This window comes from Argentina silus (assembly GCF_951799395.1).
Source record: "Argentina silus genome assembly, chromosome: 18".
In the NCBI taxonomy this organism is placed as follows: domain Eukaryota; kingdom Metazoa; phylum Chordata; class Actinopteri; order Argentiniformes; family Argentinidae; genus Argentina; species Argentina silus.
In genome coordinates, this window is record NC_139672.1 from 13,915,464 (window position 1) to 13,935,398 (window position 19,935).

The 19,935-nt window shown below is 41.0% G+C and overlaps 1 protein-coding gene across 1 annotated transcript; it reads right to left on the reverse strand.

The window, feature by feature from the left end:
* Positions 1-247: 247 nt before the first annotated feature.
* On the reverse strand, positions 248-13,300 carry LOC310818746 (excitatory amino acid transporter 3-like; the record flags this gene model as incomplete). Its single annotated transcript, XM_083689774.1, has 12 exons — positions 248-488; positions 628-762; positions 1,737-1,931; positions 2,761-2,883; positions 3,277-3,384; positions 7,062-7,246; positions 8,249-8,344; positions 8,433-8,475; positions 8,926-9,040; positions 9,280-9,372; positions 9,788-9,928; positions 13,210-13,300. The coding sequence occupies 12 exons, from the start codon at positions 13,298-13,300 to the stop codon at positions 248-250; spliced, it is 1,566 nt and encodes a 521-aa protein (XP_083545900.1).
* Between the last annotated feature and the right edge of the window lie 6,635 nt (positions 13,301-19,935).

Sequence of the window (19,935 nt, forward strand, 5' to 3'; positions counted from 1 at the left end):
GCTGTGTAAATGAAGCCAAACAGTCAGACAAACAGCTTCTAGTACACACCTGCAAACAAGCAACACACACACAGACACGGTGAAGATATGACCGTCAAAACTATGGTGGCTATTGCTAAGGTCCGAGCTTGAAAGTGTCTCATGTAATGGTTTTCCTCCCTCATAATGGCACTGGTTGAATAGATGTTGTAACTTCCTCACGTTTTTGGCACTTCTTTCCCCCCCATCCCCAGCCAGTTCAGGATCCCTAAAACTGGGATGTCTCGGTGAAGGAAATAGCATCGGTCTTGTCAACGGTGAAGCCACCGTTGACGTAGGACTTCTTTTCGCACTCCTCATCATCCAGTGTGGTCTCCAGAGCAAAGGGATTGGCTACATCCACGTCTGAGGTCAGGTCCATCCTCTCCAGCTCTCTCTTGGAGAGTTTCTGGACTATCCCAGCTCCATAAGCATCCCCCAGCACGTTGACCATGGTGCGGAAGCGGTCTCTGAAACAGCCAGAGGGGTAGAGCAACCATTGATAATCGTCAGTTGTACATCATTGTATTTATTCACCATTAAAACTGCTGAACTAGAGGCCATCATTTATTTTGAAAATCTTTGACTCAGGCTTGATGGATTACTCACAACAGCCAATCCACAGCAACAATTAAAGTGACGTCACTTGCCGGTAGTCCTACTGCAGTCAGCACAATCACCATGGTAACAAGGCCAGCATTTGGAACCCCAGCAGCTCCGATGCTGGCTACTGTTGCAGTTATACTGAAAAAATAGTAAACACAATATTACTGCAGTTCCTTTCAATCCTAACAATTGCCTTACAATGACAATCGGTTGGCAACAGACTTATACGCTGAGCATTTACACAATGCCCCGCATAATTATTGGGACAGTAAAGCATTTTTTTTTCTCTTTTGGCTCTATACCCCAAAATTTGGATTTTAAACAATAACTATGAGTAAATTACAACACTGTTTATACAGTGCCTTCAGAAAGTATTCAGACCCCACATGTTGTTGTGTTATAGACTCAATTTAAAATGGATTAAATTAAAATAATTAGCCACAGATTTTCATAGCGTGTCATAGCAAAGAGGTCTAAGGTTCAATTTTGATACATTTACCGACATTTCTAAAAACCTGTTTTTGCTTTGTCATTCTGGGGTATTGTGTGTGGATTGATGGCAAATTCTTTTAATTTAATCCATTTGAAATTTGGAAAAAGTGAAGGGGTCTGAATACTTTCCCAAGGCACTGTATATTGGTCTATTGGAGGACACCCCCTATTTCTTGGCACCAAAATTATTGGGAAATTGGCTGAGACGAAAGAGAAACAGTTGTATGAGGGTACCAATATTCTTGGTTGAAATCATCCATATTCTGAGTAGATACAGACTAAATATCAAGCTTAGCCTTGGGAAAATATTAGTAATAGTTAGGGCACACAAATAAAACTATTCGGCAACACTTCTAAAATATGGATCAATCGTGAATAATGGTACCCTCACACAACCAGTAGCTGTGTTTCTCTTTCATATGCGTTTCACACGTGAGTTTGGACAGTGTAGTGGATCTTCTTAGGCTGGCTATAGACCAAGTAGATCTCATTTACAATAAGGTTGGGCACTAACCCTGCCCTAGATAATGTGATGATTTGGTCTCCAGAAGCTTTAACCTCCACAAAACTTGTACATAGAGTAAAATTCCCATTTCAATGTGGGGCCATTGGTGACTTGCCTGATGGTGACAATCTGACCCACATCCAGATCATAGTCATTTAGCTGGGCAATGAATATGGCGGCAACCGCCTCATAAAGTGCTGTGCCGTCCATGTTGATGGTGGCACCCACTGGCAACATAAAGCGGGTAATCCTCTTGTCAATTCGGTTGTTCTCCTCAGCACAGCGAAAGGTGACGGGCAGGGTGGCAGAGCTAGGATGACATCACATGTAGATTTAAAAGGATAGCCAATGAGAGTAGGCTACATTACCTTATCATAACCAGAACAAGGACCTATTACTTTGTTTTTATTATTTTAGATCATTTATTTCCATTTCTTTCAATATTGCAGTCTTTTACATTCTCATACATCACAGTCATCAATGTGTTTTTATGTGACTACAATAAAAACAAAGACAAAAACACATGTAGCTGCGAGCAGGGGTCTAAGCTATATTTGTGTTTTTCACAAAATTAAAAATGGAAAATACATAATGGTGGAAGTTATGGGTCCTTCAGACAAATTTGTTCATTATTTGAATTCTGTATTTGAATTATGAATTCTGTGTCATACAGGTGTGATAATGAAGGTTGTGGCCTTTTCAAATGTACATTTTCAATTTCATGGTATTGCTCCACCTTGTGTCCAGATGGCATGATAATGCATGACATTGCGTTCCTTCCAGGTAACAAAATAATCACGAAAATAAACTTGAAAGAGAGAGAATAGTTTTATCCCTTGCCGAATTACAGAATATCTCCTATATTTGGCCAAACAGAGTTGATTGGCAGATCAGGTCATGAATTACAGAAACATGAAGAGTGGACCGGAGTCCCCCCTGCCTCTCACTGACCCTGGGACTTCCACCCCCCCCACCCTGTCACACAAACAATGCACTGACAGTGTAATTTAGTATTATTTAAAATTATTCTAATTTATAGTGTACATGCCCCACAACCATGTTGCTATCTAATGCAAAAGTCCAGTGTCATTAGCTCTACAAGAAACATTCGGACAGACAGATTAGTAGTCGAGGCGTACCTTGAAGAGATCATGAGAGCAGTCACCAGTGCCTGGGCCATCCCCAAGGTGAAGGTATAAGGGTTCTTCCTCACAATGGCAAAGAATATCAGTGGCAGACAAATGGTGGAATGGATGGCCAGACTGAAGAGAAAACAGACACAGTATTAAATTATTGTTATGACAACAGACACAGTAGTCACTCATTGGTTAATGTTCCTTAATGCTGTCAGTATAAGTCACGGTTATTTTACCATCAGTATTTGGAATGTTGCTAATCATATGATACTGCTAGCTATTACTAATTAAGATCTCCCCAGTATATATATAATAAAAAGTCAAGCAGAGCCCGTCCATCCAAATGCTTCCACACACACACCTTTATCTGCATTTGATTTCAAATAGTATCAAAGCTTTTCCTCACACATTATTATTATCTTTTACAGGATATTTGAAGGGAAAACTGGACCCAAATACCAGCTATTAATCCCCTTCTGTGGCAAGAAAGCAGAGATAAGTTACTGTATGATGGCTCACCCACTCAGCACTGTCACCATGTATAGGCCCATTTTTCTGAAGATCTCCCAGTCCTCCACCTCAATTATCTTGGCTGCGATTAGAAAGAGTATGCCTACTGGCATATAACTGTAATAATAAATAAAAAAACACAACATAGCTAACATCATTGTTATCATCATAATAATTGTTATCACCATCGGAAATACAATGGGGCTATTGCTGCATCAGCTAGCTCAGCGTTGTTCTGCTGTCTAAACCCAAGTGAGATGCGTGGACAGAATTTAGACTGACAGCTGCGTAATAGTGATTGCTGTGTCCTTGACACCTGTGGTTTAAAGCATTCTTAAGTTTTACCTTGAACTCAGTTGTGGTGTAAAATCTAGGGGTCATGCAAATTGTGAGTGAGTTGCGTTCTTGCTGAACACCACGAGCGCCTGCCACTCCGCACTAACTTAATGCCGCCAGAGATTTCCCGTTTTCTTTGACGTTAGTGTGTAATCATTCAATTAGATAAATACCATGCACAAATCCATTCCGTGTGGCATCTAAACAATCCGTTTAGTCAGGACTTAAGAATAATTATACCATCGTTTGTATTTTGAAGAGCACGGATATCATTTATGTATGTACATATACTGTAAACAAAACATCACTATTTCATCAATTGAATCAATGTTATTTGCAGATTGATTAAGGTACAATCAAGAGCTGAAATCATGTGTAAAAAGGTACACTTTAAACCGCAAAACGCGCGGTTCAAATATGCGCCTTTACGCAACAGCGGGGCTCGCATTTACAAGCTCTTATCTTACAGTTCTACCAACTAATTTTTCATTCATATACTATTGCGCATTTGATTTTGTGTAATTGTGATTTTCACGAATTAGACTGCCCATTATTCACATAATTACACAATTGTTTTGGAATTGGTGGATTGCAAACTCATTGATAAAAGTTGTCACACTTGCAAACGGAGCTAAGACGTGTTATGGAAAATACATTCATAGAACTATTTTCAGGTTATACACTTTCATATGACTGATACAACTTGTGTAACTACTGTGATGACATTTTCTCTTGCCACACCTATAAGGTTCTATGGCCATTGTTCTGAGAAGCACTGTATGATTTACCATATGAACAGCGGTGATCTCTGAGGGAGTGGTGGGAGAGAGCAATAATGGGGGGACAGGCGCATCCTGCCGATAGGTGTGAAATGTTGAACGGCGATTAATCAGTACGAAAGCGCTGATTGATCAGTAAGAGAGTCTCCCCATTGTTCATTCTCTCCCGCCCTTTCTCACGTAAACACAAGCCCATCAGCCAGTAGCCGTGGCGGCGCCTACTATTATGTTCAAACTGTATAAAAGACAAACCTGATCATTGTCTCTTTAGACTTGTGCTGAACGGACCCCCGGTTCTACGCTGGGCTGCTGTTACGCTCTTGTCTCTTGTTTGCAAGCAATAAATACCGGACTCAGATATTGTGGCTACTCAGGACTTGTTTCTTGATTCTTACCTCTGAAGAGCTAAAGTACAGAGTGGTAAATCCTAGACTTCCACCACAATTTGGGGGCTCGTCCGGGATTTGAACCCGGGACCTCTCACACCCAAAGCGAGAATCATACCACTAGACCACCAGGGAGGCAAGAAGGCACCACCACTGGAGAGACCAGTGGGGACGTCAGCGGGCAGACACGGAGTGACCCAGCGAGACCAGCCATCAGCGGGAGGACCAGGAGCCACCCAGCATGACTAGACGTCAGCGGCCAGCCCAGGGGCAACACGACGGGACCAGGCGTGACCAGCCAGGAGGAGAGAAGTAGTAAGGCCCAAGACAAGGACAACACTGAGCCACCGCAGGGCTCCAACAAGAATCACGTGCTAGTAACCTCTGATTCCAACATAATTGAAACACCATGAAGCCGCCGAGACGATTGCGGCCTACGGAGTGGCTGTATATGAGCTACGTAATGTGACATACTGTTCTCTAATAAGACAAGAAGCCAAGTTTATCTGGGAAAGAGTGATTGTTCATGATAATGCAGGAAACCAAACCCAATTCGACCTCACCATAGCTAAACCACTGCCAGAGCAAGTGTACTGTGTACAGACGTACACTTATCGCTTTCTTGATGAAAAATAGTTGTATAGTGATGTCGGTGGTTGGCAAGGCATATATAAGGAGGGCGGCCACCCATATAATGACAACTAACATGGTACTCGAATGAAGGGAGACAGGGGATGACCTTTCTAACCCGGATCCCTTTCCCGGTTTAACTTATTTGATGTGGACGAGGAGGATATGAGAACCTCCGTCCAGTGAAATATGATATTTAGGCTGAAGTGTTGTTAACATTCAAGGAATTAAATGTTAAAAGGAGGGATTGTTATGGAAAATACATTCATAGAACTATTTTCAGGTTATACACTTTCATATGACTGATACAACTTTAGACTTCCACCACAATATTCTTATATCAATTTGCTCTATTTCTACCTCAGCCATGTCTGAATGAGATCTACGCAAGAACACAATTTGCCTGACTCCTAGTGGTAAGTGAAGTGATTTTTTGGAGTGCATTGCAATGGAGTTGAAGGTCAAACTTAAGCCACAGACCTGAGAACACAGCACCAAAACCACAGACCTGCACATAAGTTTATGGCAGCTGTGAATGTCAAATCTGTATGCGCCTCTCAGTTAGTTTTAGACGACATGACTATGCTAAGATAGCTGTCAGTGCAATAGCCGCACCGTATCTGATTGTGTTCATCCCCTCCACTCCAGGTTCCAGGTTCGAGGCACTACCCTCTGGCTCCCAGTTCAGGTTCCCCCCTGTCAAGAGTAACAGGTACAGTATAAGCAGTCCTTCATCTCCTCTGCCATTGACCTTCTAAATGCTGAGAAGGGGAGGAGCTTGTCATTACACAGATTGCATTCTTCCTTGTATTGCCATGACAAGGATGATGATGATGAGGATGGTGTTGATTATGATGATGATATTGATGTTGACAGAGATGTTGTTGACTGACATTGACGGTGATGGTGTATCTGGTCATTGCATTCAGTGCCACCCTATTTTGACCTATTTATTATGTGTTATGAGTTTGTTTATGTTTTTATGTGAAACTTGACATTTGGGACAAATAAAGTCAAAACTTGAACTTGACAGTGTTGGGTACTCTGACCTGCTAGAGGTGCAAGGAAGAATTCAGGAAGTAAAATGAAGAAGAGCACATCTTGAACAACCAACCAGATTAGGTTTGAATCAAGTCATTGTTCTCCAGACAGTTAATTTGACAGAGCAATCACGATTAAGCTCACCAACAGCTGCGGTGTAAACTTTGACAGTTTTTTGGGAACACGCTCAAAGCCTGGCTAAGCTAGGCTGATGCTGGGTAACACAGCAATTGAGTTCTGATGCAATCCATTTTTGTTTATCGAATGTAAAACAGTTAAATGGTAGAAAACACTTCTCTGTGAACATTCCATGCGAATCAGCTAAACATATGATTGATTTGACACAGCAATCACGATTTACTTACTCACAGATGCAGTGTAAACCAGTCAACTGAAAATTTTTGGGGAATGCATTCTGAAGCTGTCTAAACCACAGGTATGCAATTGCCACAAAGACTGTTTGTTCTCCAAAAACAATTAAATTACAACATGGTACATCAGTGTTAGAGGGAGGAAAACAGATGGAGCAAAACATTTTAATTGAATTTCAACAACATGATTTCCTCATGAATTGTGTGTGTTTTGCCCCTTAGATAATGCCTGGAGGCTTGGTTGTACGTACCACATAATGATCTGGACTAGTCTCATGGTGGCTTCATTTAAGGCATCGAAAAACTCCAGCAGAATGCGTCCCCTTTCACCCATCTTGCCGATGACGAGCCCAAAAGCAACGCAGAATACTATAAGGCCTAACACGTTGATCCCTTCAGAATACATCCCAACTACTTTATAGTCCTTGGTTATGTTCTACAGAAGATAAAAAGGGGAGCAATTAGTCTCATTAGGCTCATTAGATTCTCACAACTGATAGCTTGAAGGGATATTCACTCTAAAATCAAATGTATGTGATTAACCACATACCCTCACTCGATACAGTGGACACTTTCAAAGTAAAAAATAACTAAATAATAATAAATTAAAAATACATTTTAAGACCTGTTTGCATAAGTCTACACATCCTTTGCGGTGTGTAATTGATTCCTATGCAAATCAGAGACCCTATAAAAACAAAGATATTAATTCCAAAATTACATGAACTATTATCCTTGCATTAAGATGGACTCAATTCAACTTAATGAGTGATTTGTTGATGACATTTTTGCATTTTAGCTAATTTTAAGAGTGTAATAGCAAAGGGTCTGAATACATATGTACATGAGGTATTTCTGTATTTCAATTTTAAGAAATTAACTGAAATTTCAAAAAATGTGTTTTCACTTTGTCATTGTGGGGTATTGTGTGTGGATTGATGGCAAATTCTTTTAATTTAATCCATTTTAAATTGAGTCTATAACACAACAAAATGTGGAAAAAGTGAAGGGGTCTGAATACTTTCCCAAGGCACTGTATATTGGTCTATTGGAGGACACCTTGTTGCCAAACCTTGGCCAACACCATGTATGCCCATCAAGCTATGTAGGCTATTTGGCAAAATCCTTCTTGGTGTTTTCAGTATTTCAACACAGATGTGAAAATGTGACACACTGAAATGAGACACTTGTGATGCCAGGTAAAAAGGCACTGAATGTGATTGGATATCAGCTATGAGGCACACACATACTACCTTATAGCACATCCATAGTGCCTTATGATGCATTATAACACCTGCTATAAGCTCATAAATAGTTATATAACATCCTCATAATATAGCACCATGATTCATTATAAGAGCAAAGTGCATAATGCATCATAGCCCTACTTAGTAGTTTATGTCACAGGTAACTTAAATTAGGAGATTGTGACACCTACCTCCACAGTTGTCATGATAGTGTCTGAGAGAGGTGGGGACATAGTTGTGTTGACTGTGACTTTAGGTGGTTCCAGCTCTTTGCGCTTTGTCTTGTACTGGAATGAGATGGTTACATTTGTACTTGTAAATGGGTTCTAAAAAAATTGTGACAGTTCAATGTCAAAAGCAGTGAATGGCCCTTACCTGTTGAAAACAAGCCTGCAACAGATTTTCTGGAAACATGTTCCTGTTGATGGAATAAGACACATGATGAGGGGGTGGAGTATATGCTGAAATTAGGGATTATTTTTTTCCTATTAGTTGATTAATGGTCAGAGATTTTCTAAACATTTCAACAATGAGTGGTGGAAGTAATATGGTACTTTGCAAGGTAACAATGGAATGATGGTGGTCTCCAAAGCTGGGAATAGATAAAGACAAAAGGATGCTAATCACTTGAACTGAGGTACCACACTGCAACACCCATTCTAGCTTTAATTTATTGGTCTGACTAAAATAAATCTGATCAAATGTGTTGATTAATCTGTTAGATCAATCAATTCATCTGTACAGCCCTATCTGAAATGGTGGGAAAAGACAAATACACGTTTAACATGTCTTTAAATTGGTTGATTGGGAATTGATCTTTATTGAAATCATCAGTTAGTTATCATTTCCATTGAAGAAACTGTGTTACCTAATGAGGTCCAGCAGTGTGTCAACGGTGGTGACGTTGGGTGTGGTGCCAGCCCTCTCAATGTGGTCTGCAGCCTGAGAAACACCAGGTTTGATGGCCATCACCAAAATAATGCCTGGAAAAGATTTCAGCCATCGCTCGTCATTGGGTCATCATTTCTTTTTTTTTGTAAGCTGTATTTCCCTTTTGGAGGTTGCAAAATGCATCTTTCATGGCAAGAATTTTATTGCATATTCAGAAATGATGCCTATTATGGTAGAGCATTAACATGTAGTGCCACCCTATTAGTCATTAAGGACATTTGTCAATGATTTACAGAGAGCGTGGGAATGGTTGAGATCGGTCCTTACTTACCCAGAATGACTGCGATGATGGTGGTGGAGAAGTAATACACAACAGCGCGCAAACCAATCTTTCCTGAAACTTCTGAATCCAGGGCTGCAACCCCTGTGGACATACAGAGAGAGACAATTAAGCTGTTTTTAACCCAAAGGAGGCTTCCTCTTAAAGAAAAAATTCACAGAGATTTACACTTTAAATTACAGATTTGCTTAGTTACAATCATGTAACTAAGACAGGGAAGGAAATGCTGGAAGAAAGTTGAAACTTGAATTGATTATTTATGGATTCATTGTTTTGTTAAATAGTCATGACTGAAATGTTTATTTGTACCATTGTAACAGTGCTAACATTTTGACAGTGCATATTTTAGCCGGGCTTCTTTTTATCCTTCCCATAATTGTTGCGAGTTATCAGACAAATCACTGTGGACAGTGTCACGCTATCTGTCATAAGACAATGGTCTACTGGGTGTCCAGTCCTCCAGGACTGAGAAGATAACTTAAGATGTATTCCATGTTACCTGTTATCATGCTTGAAATGATGAGGGGCAGAATCACCAGCTTTAGCATTCGCATCAGGATCTCTCCGGGGAAGCCAAAATATTCCTTGTGGAGGTGGGACAGTGATCCATATTCCCTAACCACAAGCCCGAGGCCAATCCCTGAGAGAGAGAGAGAGAGAGAGAGAGAGAGAGAGAGAGAGAGAGAGAGAGAGAGAGAAGAGGAAATAATAATTAGAGAAATGCTTGAATTGTCTAACGATAATAGGAGAGAGATAAAGAGAGGAAAAAATATACATATATTTGAATTTTAACACTGATGGGTAAGATGATCTTACTCCCATAGAAATAGAACTGTTGCAATATGTTTAAAAAACAAGTATCACTGTAATTGGAAGCCTTTGGAAATGCATAATAGAGGTTACCCCATATAATCTAAGATTGTATGATAGGTTTAATATTCCAGAGGGCTGGCTATGATGGCATATATATGAAATCAATCAATTTCCTCAAATAATTACAATTCTGAAAAAATCTAAAGAACTCCTTCTTTCCCACTGCCATCAGGATACAAAAAATGGTACATTGCCATTCAAGTCGCTAAAGGTTTGGGCATGTATAGCTACCGCTAGAACTTACTAACTTGTCTTAATTGATGATTGTAACTGCTGACAGCAGCAGCAGAATGTGTTCTGAATGTACAGAAACATCTTGCCTCCAACTTCATTGGATGACGCCACATCATACAGTAAAACAATGACCCAAAACATACTGCCATAGCAATTAGGAAGTTTGAGTTTAGCAACTCAGGGTCAAAAAGTGGAAAGGTTCCTTCAGATTTAACATGCATTTCATTTCCTGATGATAAGATTTTAGGCAAAAAGACCTCAAAATAAACAACTGAAGGTGGCTGCAGGCCTGGCAGAGCATCACCAAAGATTCCCAGCATCTGGTGGGGTCAATGGGTCGCAGACTTCAGGCAGTTACTACATGAAAAGGATTGTCCACCAAATACTAATTATGAGTGCTTAATTTGATAAATCAGTCCCATTACTTTTGTTTACCCTGAAATAGGGGAACTATGCATAAAAAGTACACAAATGTAATCAAATAAAAGCTGAGGACCTCAGTCTAACTATTTGATTTCAAATCTAAACTGTAGAGTTGTAGAGCCGAAAGAATGTTTCACCGTCCCATTACTTACGCAGGGCACTGTATGTGTATGTTTGTTATTGTGTGGAATTGTCTACGATTGGATTCATACCGCTCCCCTGAGAGGGTTAGTGATTGGACTGTTTTCCAAGGTGCCAGTGTGATTGGCTGGGAGAGGTGTCTGCATTATTCCTCTGGATGTGAATTCCAGTGGTCTAAAGACAACATTGCTAAAATGTTCTCATGGGCGTGTGCAATTAGTTCCAGTATTTGCTTATATTTTAGTACAACATCAAGGACTGTATCACAACATTGTAATAATACATTCAAGTAAAAGGCAAGAAATACACACACTTTCAACAATACATTCACAAGTAATATGTTGCCATTTCCAATGCGTTAAGAAATGATCAAGAGTCAGATAACTTGCACATATCGCTTATCTGTGTGTCTGTGTGTAAAATGTGTCTCTCTCTGGGAGAAAGAGTTGACCAGGCTCCCCATCTTCATGGGGCTTTATGGCTACTTTGCATCTCAAGATGTTTAGTCATCATTTGTTTATGGCATGTTGATCCATAGCTCCATAGCTCATGGGAAATATCAACCTATAGCAACATCATGACATTTTGTGAATTCTAGCAAATGGAATTGCAAGAATGAAAACTAGAATCCAAATACTCGTCATGAATGGAGCACAACTGAAACACCCGTCAGGTTGTTGCAAACAGTCGCCCTGCAATTCGACTTTCTCCGACCGAGTCTCGAACTTGCGACCTCTGACTTGCCAACACAGATAACCATCTCCGCAAATACCTGACGTAAACCAGCTACGCTATCGAAAAGCTTGCAATTCAACAGCGCGGGTGGGGGATTTGAACTTGAGGAATGAGATTTACCATCTCAACTCGGTTACACTAACATGGTGTCACGAACATGGATGGAAAAGCTCGCCAAGTGAGCTAATGGACAAAGTGAACACATGTAGCAGGTGCCTAAGTTAGGCTTGCACACTGTATGCGTCATTCTAAACTTGGAATGGGGCACCCACCTACATCACACTAGCTATATTCGATTGTTGGTAAATAAATGTAGTCAATGAAAAATTACCACGGTATGAATAAGGTGAACTCTGTTATAGGAGTAATGAAAATCAGTGAGCATCTGTAAACACGGGTTCATAGCAATGTCAAGTGAATAAAGCAATGTAATAACAATCCAATCAAATTTCATAAATTAATGCTGGATTCTTGATTTGTAATCCATCACACTGCTACGGGCTCATGTTGCATTTGTATGCTTTGATGATTAAAGTGAGCATTACAGTGTATATCATATTTAGTACCTAATTAATACATTGTAATATGCTCCTTGTGGTATGCTCCTTCCTGAATAAACGTCATAGACGAGACCACAAGAAATGCTGTAGCGAGCTTGGACTGGGTTTCCATTATTTACCACTATTATATGTACTCTTCTCCCGGGAACCTTTTCTTTTCATAGCCCGATAGCCAGCAACGTCAAAAGTTTTGCAATCTTAACATTTTCAGCAAAATCGCTAAATGACGACCAATGAGAGGAGAGAAGCTCTTGCTAGCTTGTTCTGTATAGGCTACTGGTGGACGCACTGAATGTGCTGCCAAGCAAAATAACACCAGCAGCCAATGAGGGGCGAGACAGGCAATTTCATTGCTTATAGTTTCAACACACAGTGAGCCACTATCTGCCTATCACTGTCCTAGGACTTCACCATGCCTGTACTTAGCCAGGGAGAACCACTTCAGTGTTCACTCAGTCAAGTCACGTTTGACTGTGGCAGTGAGACAGGCTCTGTGAGTGCAGGGACCCCTGTCTCTCCAGGAGAGTGGGCAACAGCGTAGCAGCAGGGACTGTGCACACACATCATTACTAGTCACACACACCGTTTGCATCCATCTTAAAAAAATCCTCACACCGCACACAAATGCACAGAAGCATACTCATGCACAGCAGTATGCGTACACAACAAGCCTGTACCCATTCATGCATGTAAATTATTATAATTCTCATCAACAAGCCCGAAGCTTTTTACAAAGGAGCAATAGAGGCTTGTTCAATGCCTGAATGCCTAGACTACGTGGAATGAGAATGAGGCAAAATAGAGGAGAACATTTCACAGAAAGAGGAAGGGAGAGAGAGAGAGAGAGAGGGTAGGGGGAGGGTGCACATCTGAGCAAGAAAGGAGGGAGACAGATAGCCAGTGTGTGTGACATCAAGCAGGGAAAATGCTTCATGTTAAACAGAGGCTTACTTACCTAACAGCACTGACACAATTGTGGCAATAAGGAGCCAGTTCCTCTTTAGCAAGCCTTTGAAATGCCTCTCTTTCTTTCCCATCATGTCCATCGTGTGGTGTTTCCAAGCCCCACAATAGAGGATACACAAAGAGCTCAACTGGCCAGCCGACTGATGCAGGAGGTTAGCCGCTATGGAGCTTCACCAGAGGATGCCGCCGTCATCTGCTTCTGACGGGGAGGGAGTGCAGTCTCCTCTGAGTGCGTGTGTGTGTGTGTGTGTGTGTGTGTGTGTGTGTGTGTGTGTGTGTGTGAGTGTGTGTGACAGCAAGTGAGGGGGAGAGAAACACCACTGGATTTTATCCATAGGGTCATCCTTCCACCCACTTTTATGGTTTTACGTTGTAGCAGATTTAGGGGTCTAATAACGGTTGATAATTAACTACGTTTTGTTATAATATTTGTATTAGAATGTTATTTTCTTTGGTCAGGGTTTACACAAACAACAAAATAAAGTGCACCACACAAACAGTACAAGGAATTAAAGGCGCAGGGCAAAATTTAACAACAACATCTTCCCTAATAATAATATAAGCCCCCCTCCCCCCCACTCCCCTAGAACACTCCTGGCAGTAACATGTTTATATGCAAACCGAGTGTCAGGTAGGACACAAAGTGCTTTTTACGACCAAAACGGTGTTAGAAAATGAAATACTGTGCCCTGTTTAAGTAATTGGACAGTGAAGCATTTTTTCTTTTTTCAGCTCTACACTCCAAACGTTTGGATATGAAATCAAACAATTACTAAGAGGTTAAAGTAGAGATTCACAGCTTTTATTTGATGATATTTGTGTACATATTCGTTTCACTGTTCTGAAAATTACATCACTTTAAATGAATCGTCCCCCTATTTCAGGCTACCCAAAATGTTTTGTATTTGGTGGACAATCCTTTGCATGCAATAACTGCCTAAAGTCTGCGACCCATTGACTGTTAGCAATGCGGATGCGGTGGACCCAAGTGCGGAGAAATACTCAGACGAAGGCGTAAATACCCAAACGTTTCTTTTAATTAGGATCGGGGCAGGATGCACAAACAAACACTGGGAGAAAAGGGTCAAATAAAAGTGGAGAATGCCAAGCTCCAATGAACTAAGAGGGTAGTAACACGGACCGGCAGGCAGGCAGGCAGGCAGACAGGCAGACAGGCAGGCAGACAGACAGGCAGACAGGCAGGCAGGGTAAACACGAACAGACAGTGAGAATCTCTGACAAGGACATGGGGAAACACACAGGCTATAAATAACAAACAGGGGACAGAACACACAGGTGAAACGAATCCTGGTAGATTAGGAGGGCACTGGCCCCGTACCGCCAGAGGAGGGCGCCAGAGTCACCAGACAGCAACCTCAGGCGTGACAATTGACCCCATCAGATGCTAGGTCTTCTCAGGTGATGCTCTGCCAGGCCTGTACTGCTGCCATCTTCAGTTGTTGTTTGTTTTGAGGTATTCTTGCCTAAAAGCGATCTGTGCAAGTTATCTGACTATATCTTTGCCTTTAACTTGAATGTATTATTACAATTTTGTGACACAGTCCTTGATGTTGTTCTAAAATATAAAGCAAATACTGGAACTAATTGCATCCGCCCATGAGAACATTTTAGCAATGTTGTCTTTAGTTCAATCACTAACCATCTCAGGGGATCGGTGTGAATGTGTAGATAGATAGGGTGATTGAAGATAGGGTGATTATTGAACTGGTGTGAAAATATGAGTATGCTAGAACAGCTGTTGGCTAAAATCGTGACCACTACATTCTATTTACATATGAACATGTGAATTACTCTCTGCGTTTATGAGCCTAAAGGAATGCCTTGATCAACTTTGAGTGCTTTGGGTTCATTGGGTCACAGAAGAATGGGCACACCTAGCAGACATCCTGTCAACGATTAAATCAACACACCGTTTTCTCTATTATGACATTTTAATGTTTCTTCGATGTGTATATAGTCATATTTGATCTTATCTTAACGGGTGTTTTATGACTATAATATGGATGAGGTTCCTCTGACGTTTGACCTGCCTCTCACTCGGACTGTCAACAGGAAAGGCGAATCGTCCGTCACGCTGAAAACAACTGGGCATGAAAAAACGCACTTCACCTGTGTTCTGAGCTGCACGGCATCGGGAGAAAAGCTTCCACCGATGGTGATTTTTAAACGCACGACGATGCCAAAAGAAAAATTCCCGAGAGAAATTGTTGTGAAAGTCAACAAGAAAGGATGGATGACGGAAAGCCTAATGCATGAATGGCATACGGAGTGTTACGGCAAGCGACCGGGAGGATTCTTTCACAGGAACAAGGCATTGCTCGTTTTGGACAGCATGAGGGCCCACATAACAGATTCTGGGAAAGAAGCCATCAAGAGGACAAACTCAATTCAAGCTGTGATTCCTGGGGGCACAACAAAGTATTTGCAGCCACTCGACATCAGTGTAAATCGTGCATTTAAGGTGGCGCTCCGTGTTCAGTGGGAGGCTTGGATGACAAGTGGGGAGAAATCCTTCACTAAAACGGGCCGCATGCGAAGAGCAACTTATGGTCAAGTCTGCCAGTGGGTCCTGACAGCGTGGAGCATTGTCAAAAAATCCACTATCATCAACGGGTTTCGAAAGGCTGGACTGCTGCGTGTTGAAGAGAGCAGCATGAGCTCAGCGGGGAATTTGCCTCCGGATGAAAGTGACGAGAGCGACAATGAAAACGATCCAACATCGGATGAAGCAATTCTGAGGCTATTCAACTCCGACACCGAAGGAGATGACTTCAGTGGTTTCAGTGAACAGGAGGAGGAAGACTGTAGGCTACTGTTTACCGCTATTTTTTTTTATTTTTGTTACAAGCCGTGTTTCGTTGAAGCCTATTTATTTTTGTTACAAGCCGTGTTTGGAACACGGGGATATTTTATTTTTATTTTATTTTCATTTTGCAGAGAAGCCTGTCTTTTTTTGCATTAAACATTGGACCCCCCGCCCTCTTTCTTCCATCACGTAGGTGCGTATTCACTTCTACAGTATTGGAGCGGGCGCTGTGTTTGCCATCCAAATCCGCGCTTATCCGTCCGCTACATTCTAAGGGAAACTCCGATGGTTTCCATTGAAATGGTTTTGGTTTCCTTGTTTGTGAGGAACTCATTTTTATTTATTTTTCCGCTGGGAACCCTGTCTTTTTTCACTTCAAACAGTGGACCTCTCCCGCCACTTCCTGCCAACACGTTGGTAGGTGCGTATTCTCTTTGATCGTGTTAGAGCGGGCGCTGTTTTGAACAATTCCAAAGCCGCGCTCATCCGTCCGCTACGTTCCAAGGTAAACTCCGATCGTTTCCATTGAAACGGTTTTGGGTTCTTTGTTTTGTTAGGAACACTGGGATATTTCATTTTTATTTCGTTTTTATTCCTCTGGGAACCTTGTCATTTTTCGCCTCAAACAGCGGAGCTCCACCCAACCCACACCCTTGCGCCGCCAGTCAGCGAAAACATTTCATCCACTGTTGATTTCCCTCGTCGGTGCGTATTCACTTAGATAGTATTAGAGCTGGCGCTGTGTTGAATATTTGCCAAACCGCTCTCATGCGTCCGCTACATTAGAAGGGAAACTCCGATCGTTTCCATTGAAATGGTTTTGGGTTCCTTGAGAGGAACACGGGGATATTTAATTTTTATTTTATTTTCATTTTGCAGAGAAGCCTGTCTATTTTTGCATTAAACATTGGACCCCCCGTCCTCTTTCTTCCATCACGTTGGTAGGTGCGTATTCACTTCTACAGTATTGGAGCGGGCGCTCCAAACCACCCTGGTCTACAGAAACATCTACACTAACATTGGCAACGCCTATAACCCCACTACAGGTGCAGTACATGCATGTATCTAATAGCCTGTGTACCTGTAGTTAGAAGTGATCATTCATCCTGATTTCATATCTGGTTAGAATTCAATCTCCTGTTTTCTGTATAGTCCCTCCCTGTCTGCACAGTGATACACTCAGCAGAAAAAGTCTTTAGTCATAGAGATTAACAGCAGCCAATGGAATGAAAACCAGTTTGAAAATGAATCTAGATTAAATCAATAAATGTATAATACACGTAGTGAAATGCCAAAGGAACACTGATAGGTATTATTCAGAATTGTGTTGAATGTTAATGTTTTGTTCTGTATTGGAAAGAAACATTATTTTAATTTTTTTATTTTGTGAAACCACTTTTTCTGTCTAAATGTTTTGCTGTGATACAGGGATCTTCACAGCTCCAGTGAGAGGACTCTACCTGTTCAGGTTTTACATCTACGGAGCATCAAGTTCTACTGTGTCAACTACAGCAGCCTTGTTCAAGAATGGACACCAGATGGCTATTGCTCATGGTCACCAAGATAGCTATTATGTTAATTCTTCCAATGGAGTCTCACTGCTGCTGGACCCCGCACTTCAGGTAACAAACGTTAGTGAATGTGGTCCCCGTTTATGATGTGTTTCAGTTGATCTTACCTAACAGTGTTACAAGAATTGTTTTCAGTTTGGTTTCTGGTTTTGTTTTTATGTATGTATGTCCTGTGTATGTTTTCAACAATGGCAGTATTAGAACCCTCTTCACTGATAAAGCATACCTGTTTAGTTTTTAGAGGACATTTTATATTTATGTGTCTTATTTTTATATTTCTTTAATGGTTATTTATTACACATTGTAGTGTACAATACTGTAGTTTGAATTGATACAATAATATATTTTAGTATGAAAAATGATTTGAAGGTAACCATGCCCAGAGCAGGCTGTCGAAATTCTGGAACATGAAGGTTGTTTTAAAAATGAAAAGAGAAAAAAAAGGAAGGATGTATTGTGTAAACACGATTTCTGTTTAAGTTAAAAAGAAGAAGAAGAAGAAGACAGAAATGATGTCAGAAACGAAAAGTGTTCCATTCACATCCATCACCAGGCTAGTCGACCCTGTCCTTACGTTGATATAAAGCTACTGAAAACTAACTTTGTGACTAAAAGCATGAGCCCTTGCTGTTGTAATGAAGGATTGATCTTGTTATGAAGATGTTGCTCCCTTTTTCAATGCCAAAATTAGATTCTCCTAGCCCCTCTTTTCTCTGTTGTCGTGCCAACTTGTTACATTGTACTGTCATGTCAAAGGCTACAAATTGTTTTATAAATTTCTGTTTAATCCACTGTCGTTTTTATTGTGGTTTTTGTTATTTTAGTTTTGCTCCATTTTTTATGACTCCCCATCACAATAAAATACAAGAAAGCATTTCTGATATTGTGTGGTTTTCTTTTTTTTCTTTTCATGTAATTATCTTTCATGTTTAATTAATTAATGTCACGTTGTGTGTGCTCTCTTAAGCAGTAAGGGTGAGAAAAAGGAAGAATTGTTAAACATTGATACCAATGTGGCGTTCATGGCATCTCTGAAACTCTGAACTTCTGTGTTAAAATGAATTTGTTGCATATTGGTTGATTCTGACACTCTCTGAGTGGGAACCTCGGGTGTCGTCTTTGAACAAATTCATGGTTTCATGGTTCCGATCATCCATAAATTACACATAGGGTTATATTTTAACAGCATAAACACCACTCTTAGCGCAAATTATCTATTTTCAAGGCCAGCGTTTTTCACCTCAACTGATGGCACTAAGCCTGCTCATTGTCATGAATGCACCATTATTACCGCTACCCCACCCACCTGAGTACGGTGAGGCAACACTCCAGCGGTAACTGCGGTCATTTCACCTGTTACCGCCTGCGTTTGGACCTGCGGCAGTTTTGCGCGGGCGGAGAAAAGAGCCCATAATAGCGTGTGTGTTTGTACTGACTGAACTTCTGTGCTGACTCAGTCATGGATTTGTTTATGTTTCACTGACTGGACCGATAGCAGTGACACACAGTTAGATCTGTTCTACCTGTAGTATTTACATTTACATTGTTTACATTTATCAGACGCCTTTATCCAAAGCGACTTACAACAAGTACATTTGTCTAAAGTAAGTGAATCACCTGTACATCAGTCATCCTTAGAAAAAACAAATCTATGCTAGGACCAGGGGCCATTGGCAGTCACAATGCTAAAAGACGGAAGGTTTATTTATTTTTACAGTAGAGGACCTGTACAGGGGGGTAAGTGGGGGATGAAGAGACCTTTAGGAGGGACAGTCAAGATGTAGCCTGAAGAGATGGGTCTTCAGTCTACAGCGGAAGACAGCTTACATATGCCATTTAGCTGACGCTTTTATCCAAAGCGACTTACATTGCAGTGAGTACATACATTTTTCAGTGTATATGATCCCAGCGGGAATCAAACCTACAACCTAAGCATTGTTAGCACCATGCTCTACCAACTGAGCCACAGAGGACCATAGCTTGTGATTCTGCAGTCTTGACAGCAGTGGGAAGGTCGTTCCACCAGGGCGCGCCAGGACTGGTCTGAAGGAAATCCATAAAAGATAACAGTTCTGAAACTGAGCCAGTCGGGAACACTTAAAATTACTTCCTTTGACGAGAAGTCTTTACCAAGGCTTTACCATGGGTGTGTGGGTGTTTGTGTGCTTTATGTGGTCATGATAATAGAACAATAAAAATCAATCATTTACTGTACAAATTATTTATGTAAATCATTGGCACATTGTAATATTTTACAGGTACATAGTTATGGTTTTTACTGTCCTTTGAGATAAGATGAATCAAAGCATGACCTGAA